Here is an 8717-nt window from a genome sequence, read left to right as displayed (position 1 = left end):
CAGCATGAGGTGTGACAGTGCCTTGGAGCCACTGAGAAATCCTGCTGCTGCTGCTGCTGCTGCACACCCTAATGGGTAAAGTTCAATGACAGCCTGACAGTCTCCTGGAGGAGCTTATGAGTACAGCTGGCATAAAATTAAGTTAGCCATGATATATAGTCAGGACTGGTAGAAGAAATCGTGAGGGTCTTGGAAAAACTGCACCAGGGACTTGCAAATGTCCCACTACCAACCTGGACTCTGGATCGCTTTGCAACTCTTTGGCTGAATAGATAATGTCTCTGGCCCGACCCCTGATATTGTTAGTTCTGATACTCACAATTGGTCCTTGAATGATTAACAGGCCTACTAATCTTTGTAAAAGAGAGGGTTAATGCAGCCCAGGTACTGGTTCTCAGATCTCAGTAATGGCCCATAGATGAAGTTAACATAGATCTAGATATGAAAGGACCATGATTGGCCCCTTTAGTTAAGGGGGGAATGTGAAACCTGAACGAAATATAGCAATTTTAGGTTTGGATTCCATTTTGTCCAGGAACTGTGTAACTCCCCTTGAACCCTAATTCCAGGGAATCAGCAACTCCCCTTGATCCCCTTGAGCCCGAATTCCAGCAACAACCCTCTTTATGGAAAATTCCGCTAACCACAGTTTATCAGCAGATAACAGGATAAGGACCACTTGGTTGGGGTTCAGACCATCTGCCCCAGCCAATCATTTCAAAGAGCATGAACTCCATCAACCAGCCAATCCCCAGTACCTGGTCGGGTCCTGCCACTGGTTTCACTAATCATCTCTTAGATTTATTTTATGATTTTTCCCACGTTGTGATATGATTTGCTGTGTTGCAATGACACATAGAAGGCCCTAAAACCCCTATAAAAACCCTGCTAGAGGAAGCATCGGGGCTCTCAACTGTGACTTGCTGCCTAGGTGATGGTTGTGAGTCCAGGCTCAAGCTTGTAATAAATGATTCTCATGTGCTTCATCGGAATTGGCTCCTTGGTGGTCTTTGGGGATCTATGTGGGCATAAGAATATGAGATTGCAAACCATTGTTTTCCATATTAATGTAATTGTAGAGCTAGTTCTGTCATTGTAACCTGGGTCAATTTAAGGCCAGGTGATATGAAATGATGTCCTCCAAGTCATACAGCAGGTTTCCTGAGAGGAGCACAGGTTTTTCAACTCTCGGATTGTTCTTTTTCCTCTCTAACATATGATTCAGAGTACAGCCCTGCGGGAATACACTTAATCTGCATCTCACGTGAGAGCTTGTCCTGTAGATTTATGGTCCTCTGTCTACGTGTAATGATAACAGTTATAGGCTACACAGTAAGTTAGCTGTAAACTAGGTAGCTGGCAGTAACAGATGGAGAGTATACACTCCCGTATTTAAAAACAAAAACAAAAACCTTCAGTGAGTTGTCAAAGGTCTCAGTGAAAAAACTAGAAATCCAGCAGGCAGCTCAAGTCGACCTGTGTTCTCTAGGTAATATTACAATAGTGGAGTGATATCGGAACTTAGATCCCTTAAAGCATGAAGTCTGGACCTGGCTAAATCTGAAACGAAATCTGAACTGAAATCAGTTCAGGAAGAAAAGGGTATTTGCCAGAAAGAAAAATGGCGGAAATGGCTACGGGAGAAATATCGCGATAAGAGCATAGGAGCAGATTCGAAAACGAGAGTTGGAATGGGCGGGGGGCGGGGGGGGGCGGGATTCGGGGCGGGGGGGGGGTGATAAAAGTCGTTGAGCTCAGTGACGGTTGGAGCGGCTGCACGGCTGCAGCCAGAGTAGTGCCGAGGGTCTGGCTGGTGGGAACTGCGGCCATGGACTATATCACTAGACCTAAGGTAAAGAAAAAGTTAGAAAAAGGTCGGGAACTGTGGGCTCTTTCTTGGTGTTCAGCTGGGAGTTCAGGTACTCCCCGGCGCCTCCTCGGGCTGCTCTTTGACGCCCTCTTTCCGTGTTGGGATTCGTGGCATTTTCTCAGTCCACACCCCCTTTCAGCCAAACTGCGCTGTCCACCTCAGGACCTGCCGCGGAGCGGTCGCGGAGCGGAGAGAGGCGGTCTGTGTCGCTGTCCCCCACACACTACCGCTCCAGCTCGCGTCTATCGTGCTCCTCCGACCCCATGGGGCTCCATTGCTTACCTCAGCCGGTACCTTCAAACCCACTTTTACTTCAGCTTTCCCCAATACCCCTAGATAGTTGATTCTTTTTTTTTCTTCCTCGTTTTTCACTTACTTCCAGATGGCCCCTTTAATATGCCTCGCCGGCCCCCTAACGCGCGTTGTTGTTTTTTTTTTTTTTTGGCGGGTGGGGGGCAGGGGCCGACCGCTACGGGAACCGAAGAGAGGAGGGGGCTGTGAAGAGCTAAGATGGGAGGAGAAACCCAAGAGGTGTAGCAATACCTGGTCAGTTGGCGCCTGCTTATACTCTGCAGTTAGAGCCCCTTCGGCTTTTTTTTCCCCACTCATTTTTTTTTCAGACCCTCCTGTCTTACTATCTTCCCCTGAGACCAATGCCAACCCCTGTATATTCCAATTCCACCCTCCTACTGACGTTTTCTTATCCTGACTAGGATGGAGAAACACTGAAGACTTGACAACTAGTATGTGGTTAATGTTTTTCCAATGCTTGTAACAGATATGGCTTAGGCTAACAAGTCCACATAAAAATCGAGCATGTTTAAATGGGAAGAGCGGGGATTTTGAAGTCACTAGTATTTAATTAAGGTGTTTGATCTCACCAAACATGAACTGATGTCTTGAGGCAAACTGTTCAACCACTCTGAGGCTTGGCTTTTCTCATCTACCCGATGAAAATATAAAACTCATCTCTACTCACTGCACACAGGTGGTTCTGAGGATTAAATAAAAAGTATGCATGAAAGGAGTTTTTCAGTATATGTATGTATGTGCTGGTATGTGGTCATGAACTCAAAGATTTTGTGCTCTAATTTGGTTTTTTGCTCATGACTAGATCTCTGCCAATTGAGCTACAGCCCAACACTCAGCTTTTTACTGGTTTTAATGAGTGTCTAGGATTTCTCTGCCTGGACTAGTATTGAACTACTATCTTCAAATCTCAGTCTCCAGAGTAGCTACGTTTTACAGGCATGAGCCACCAGTGCTCAGCTGAAAGTTTTGGTGGTGTTTTTAGCCGTTACTAGAGCTTGAACTCAGGCCTGGGCACACTCCCTTAGTTGGTTCACTCAGGGCCATCACTGTCCCTCTTTAGCCACAACTCTACTTCTGGCTGTGGGTGATTAATTGGAGATCAGATTCTGATAGACTTTTCTGCCCCAGCTTGCTTCAAAAGCTGATCTTCAGACCTCAACCTCCTAAATAGCTAGGATTAGAAGCATGAGCCATAGCACCTAGCTCCTGGTTTGAAAGTTTGGGGGTTTTTCTAACAAAAATCTAAGTGTTCTCTGCCTACTTGTTGGCTATAGACTTTGACACCTGATGGGAAAAGCAAGCTATCCAGCCTTCAAACATTTTCTTTACTCACCAGCCTCTCCTCATGCCCCTATCTGTAGAAGATCAACCACATCCCTTGTAGCATGCATCCTTGACTATATCTGAATCCCTTCATTTCCAGGTCATGTCATTTATACCAGGTTCCTTGTGTGGTATGACATGGTAGCCCCACTAAAAAGGCAAAGGCCTTCTTCTATATGAACTTGCTTTTCTAGCAACCCACCTAAGAACAACCCATTTTACTTGCCCAGTTAAAAATAAGTTTACCTGAATAATCTTTTTGTTCTTTTGACTGGGAAAGAGAAAAAAGCGGAATTGCCTTTGCCCTTGAGGGTTAAAATACTAAGATATTTAAATCCACCTGTAGGAAGGTAGAATTAAAGCTATGAACTAAACTGACCGTGTGTAATGGAAGGGAAAAGAAACCATTAACTGGCTAGCAGAGAAATAATGATAGTGGGGCCGGGAAGGTGGCTCAGTGGTAGAGCGCTTGCCTTGCATGCATGAGGCCCTGGGTTCGATTCGTCAGCACCACATAAGCAGAAAGAAAAAAAGCCAAAAGTGGCGCTGTGGCTCAAGTGGTAGAGCGCTAGCCTTGGGCTGAAGAACTGAGGGACAGCGCCCAGGTCCAGAGGCCCCACGACCGGACCCCCCCAAAGAAAGAAATAATGATAGTGGATAAGACATACTAAATGTTTATATTATAGGCACTGTGCTAATTGTTTTGTATGAAGTAGCTCTTCAATCATTGGAAAAATATCTTGAGAGAGATGTTACTGTTATTCCCATATTAAGATGAGGAAACTGAGGCCTATAGAGATACAATCACTAGTGATTCACACTTGTAATCCTAGTTACTTAAGCTGAGATGTAAGGTTTGCAATTCCAAGCCAGCCCAGGCAGAAAAAGTCCATGAGACTCTTATCTCCAATTAACTACCAAAAAGTTGGAAGGGAGCTGTGGGTCAAGTCGTAGAGTATTAACCTTAAGTGGAAAAAAAACTAAGATAGTGCCCAGACCCTGAGTTCCAGCCCCAGTACCAGCACAAAAATAAGATCAAATTGCTCAGTTTCAGACTGGTATGAAGGTGGGATTCAGGCTCAAGAAAATTTTAGCTAACATGTAACCAGACTCTCATCATGTATTATGTGGGTGATGTAAGTCTTTAAAATATGAATAAAAATTCCAAATGAAGATTTCATTCTTTAAACAAATTGACATTTCATCTGGTGCCTGGCAGGACTATTACTACCCACAGGGTGTGTATTGCTATTGTTTTTTTTTTTTTCTAAATTTCTGGAAGGATTAACATTTCACTAATGGCTAGATTAATCACAACTTAATCAGTGACCTCCTCATTAACTCATTATTCTACTCATTACCACAAAGGGAAAAAAGTCGTCTATTTTGTCTATCTCAGGACAAACCGAGTTTGTCAGTCATTCTTATGTCAAGTGTGAGAAATGGCTTTTACTTTTGGATTTTGATTCTTTTTTGACCACACACAATTCATAGATTATAAGTTTATAGTTCAATGGAAGATTGGCAAATGGATATACCCAAATAGTTAGCACCAAGATCAAGAAAAACATGATCCTTTTCAGTCACTACCTCACCTAAGGGTTAACTACCATCCTGAATTCTAAAGGGATATACTGGGTTTCTCTTTTGTTGTGCTTAATTTAAATGATTTTATACAGTAAATAATCTTTGTGTCTAATTTTTGCTCAATATTGATTCATCCATATTATTCTATATATAAATAATCCTCATTATTAATATGCCACATAAGATTTATTCATTTGTCAGTTGATGGGGAATTTTCAGATCTTGTATTACAAATAGAACATTCTTTTTTTCCTTTTTTCCCCCATATATATTTTTATTGTAAAAATACTGTACAGAGGGGTTACAGTTATGAGTAGGATAATGAGTACATTTCCTATCGAGCATTGTTACCTCCTCCTTTGTTTTTCTCCTACTATCCCTTCCCTCCCTACCTCCCCAACTCCTCCCCCCACCAAGTTGTAAAGTTCGTTTTCAACATAGTTAGAACATTCTTTTGATGTATATAACATGCATTTTTGTTGGAATAAAAATATGAGTGGAATTTCTGGGTCATAGAATATGCCTATCTTTCACTAGACACTAATACTACTAATCTGCACTCCTGTCACCTATGTATGAGAAACAAAGTTATAACTTAGGGTTCAGTGGTCATTATTGAATTACTTCAGCCCTACCCCAAAGTTCATTGACTCTCCTGTCAGGATGAGAGTTTGTTCCTTATGCTTTTCCCTACCCTTATAACTTCTATGTGACTTAGTACCTAGAGATCTTAATTACCTTTCCTTCCTGGAATGGTACCTTATTAATTAGGATTTATTCAGCTAACATTTATTAAGCTTCAAAGAAAATTTACTGTGGTTAAGTCTGCATACCTTGGAGTCAGACTGTCTGAATTCAGATCTCCTTTCTGTTACTCAACTAGCTTTGTAATCTTGGCAATTATGCAACCTCTCTGTGCCTCTGTGTTTTTTCTTTCTGTAAATTGCTGGTGATAATAGTAACTTTCTTACAGGGTTGTTATAAGGATTAAATAAGTTAATATTTGCAGAAGTGTTTAGAATAGTGTCTAGTACGTGGTAGATGATTAATTTAGCTACCAACTACTATCATTATCATTAGTAGTTATTATTGTTTAGGGAAACCACATTGGGAATTATTGAGGGAAGAAAGCTGGTTTAGCTATAGCATCTGCTCCCTCTCAATTTTCTTTTCTTTTCTTTCTTTCTCTCTTTTTTTTTAAAGAGGTAGCCGAATAAGAACAGCACCACGCACGTGGTATTCAGGTAAGGGGTAGGTTTATTCATAGTTCCTGCTGGCACCAGACCATCTTGGTCCTCCATGCGGTGGAGAAAGGCCTGGGAAAGAGCGAGCTGGGAAAAAGGGAGAAAAGAGCTACAAAAGAGAGAAAAGAGCTAGAAAAGAGAGCGTCTGGGAAAGGTGGGAAAGAGAGCTAGGAAAGAGAAGGGAGCTGGGAAAGAGAAGAGAAGGAAAGAGCTGAGAAAGAGCTAGAAAAGAGCAGAGAGCCTCTCAATTTTCTTAATCAATGGAGGTAAAATGTCAAGTATAAGATCCAGGAATGAAAGTGAAAGCTTTCATGAAAGAAATAAATGAAATGCTATTGAAATTTAAAAGCAAATAAGATAGTGTTGTAGATGAATGGGAAGAATATGAAATAAAAATTTCTGGAGAAGATAACATTGAAACAATCTAAATAATATTTATGGCTTAACTGTTCAAAAATTGGTGAAGGAAGACTTCCTGCCAAGAGAATTTCAAGAGCATAAACTCACAGGCAATAGTATTAAGACAAGGGGGTAAGAGGTAGTTTGAAAGAAATTGAATTGGAAAGGTAGGTTTTATAGGTTGTAAAGGAATTTGAATTTGTTTCTGTGAGTAATAAAGAACTATAAAGATGTTAGTCTAACCTCAGTTCAGATCCTATACTGCCAAAAAAAAAGTCTAGAAATGTACAAGTTAAAAAGGACATTTTTTTGGTGCCAGTACTAGAGCTTGAACTCAGGACCTGGGCACTGACCCTTAGCTTTCCTGCTCAAAGCCTGTGCTCTATCACTTGAGGCACACCTCAACTTCAGGCTTTTGATGGTTAAACTAAGATTAGAGTCTCATGGACTTTCCTGCCTGATCTGGCTTTCAATCCTGATCCTCAGATCTCATCATCCTAAGTAGCTAAGATTACAAGAGAGAGCGACCATCATCTGGCTAGAAAGGATATTTTATCAATATTTTAGCTTTTTATTTAAATTAATTTAGTAGATATCAGTGATTGTGACTGAGAGGAGTACGCGTGTGTGTGTGTGCGTGTGTGTGTGTGTGCGTGCGCGCGTGCACGTGTGCCATGCTTACACTTAATTGGAGTGTGCTGCACACTTAATTGGAGATAAGAGTCCTTTTCCTTCCTGGGCTGCCTTCAACCAGGGTCCTCAGATTTAAGCCTCCTGAGTAGCTAGGATTACCGATGTGAGCCACTGGTGCCAGACCAGAAAAGATTATTTAAAAGAAGAATGAAAATGTGGTGTCTGGTATGATAGGAAATACTCTAAGATCATATTGTGGTGATACTTGTGCAACTGTAAACTGAAAGTAATTATACACTAAAAATGAGTGCAATTTATCATCTGTAAGCTAGACTTCAATTAAAGTGAAAGTATATAAATATGTAAAGATCATCTACCAGTAGTTCAAGCCTTTCATTTCACAGTATGAAATCCGAGGACAAGAGAATTAAGAGTTTCTTGTTCAAGGACAAACATTTGGCAATTAGCAGAGGCAGTATTATCTTTAGTTATTTAGTATGAATGGCTGGTTCAGGCTATGATAAAGTATGTGTTGTTATAATGGAAACAATATCTAAAATAATCAGATTGTCACATGAGTATAGAATGCTATTCTAATAATTTTAAAAAATAGTAACAATTTGTGTTATTACAAAGTGCTTTTCAATCAACCCTTCCTGCTCTCAAGGAGATTACAATTTGTTTGAAGCTTTCCTAAAAGCAAATAATTCTGGAAGACTTCTAGTAAGCTAAGAACAGATTTAAGGTTCTATCATATTAACTGCATTAGCCCTTGACCTTGTTTCTCTTCCTTTTCATGGCTTTGATTTCCTATTCTAATAACCTAATAGTAGATCTGTCTTTTGTTATAGTCCACCTCAAACTCATTTAGGAAAGAAGCAGGGTCAAAATAGAGATAAAACTGGACTAAAAAATGGCTTTTTTTTTATTATCAAGGAAACTGTGTTTCTAAGGTTGAGAATTGTGCTGCCCTTCCTGTTCTGAAAAGTCTAAATCTATTTGACTTCACTTTGATCTTTTCATTCTAGGAAGTGGTATAGTATAGAGAATTTTTCCCCTACATGTGCTAAACACACAGCTGGATCTGAATTCAAGATATGTTACTTAATTAGCTCTGGGTTCTTGAGCAAATCATTTCAGCACTCTGTGACTGTTTATAAAATTGGCATATTATCTGCTTCTTGAGACTATGAAGAAGATTAAAACAAGGTATGTTGAGGACCTGACACATATTAAGTGCTCAATAGCTAAATAGTCCCCTTTCTTTCCACTAGGGCCCAAAAATGGTAGAGTCTTTAGAATATAAGAATTTTAGGGGGCTGGGAATGTAGCTTAGTGGTAGAGTGCTT

At 40.6% G+C, this 8717-nt stretch overlaps 1 protein-coding gene across 1 annotated transcript in view; it reads left to right on the top strand.

Annotated features, from left to right (window-relative positions):
* The first annotated feature begins 1775 nt into the window (after positions 1-1775).
* Positions 1776-8717, top strand: part of Mtmr8 (myotubularin related protein 8) — an 80814-nt gene continuing 73872 nt past the window's right edge. The window contains exon 1 of the mRNA XM_013034295.1: positions 1776-1852. Coding sequence (XP_012889749.1) covers positions 1829-1852 — 24 coding nt within the window. The 5' untranslated portion in view covers positions 1776-1828. The remainder of the gene's footprint in view (positions 1853-8717) is intronic.

Source organism: Dipodomys ordii, unplaced genomic scaffold (assembly GCF_000151885.1).
Source record: "Dipodomys ordii isolate 6190 unplaced genomic scaffold, Dord_2.0 Scaffold187, whole genome shotgun sequence".
Taxonomy (NCBI): Eukaryota; Metazoa; Chordata; class Mammalia; order Rodentia; family Heteromyidae; genus Dipodomys; species Dipodomys ordii.
The sequence above is the reverse complement of the archived record's forward strand: the minus strand, read 5'-3'. Positions and strand labels throughout refer to the sequence as shown.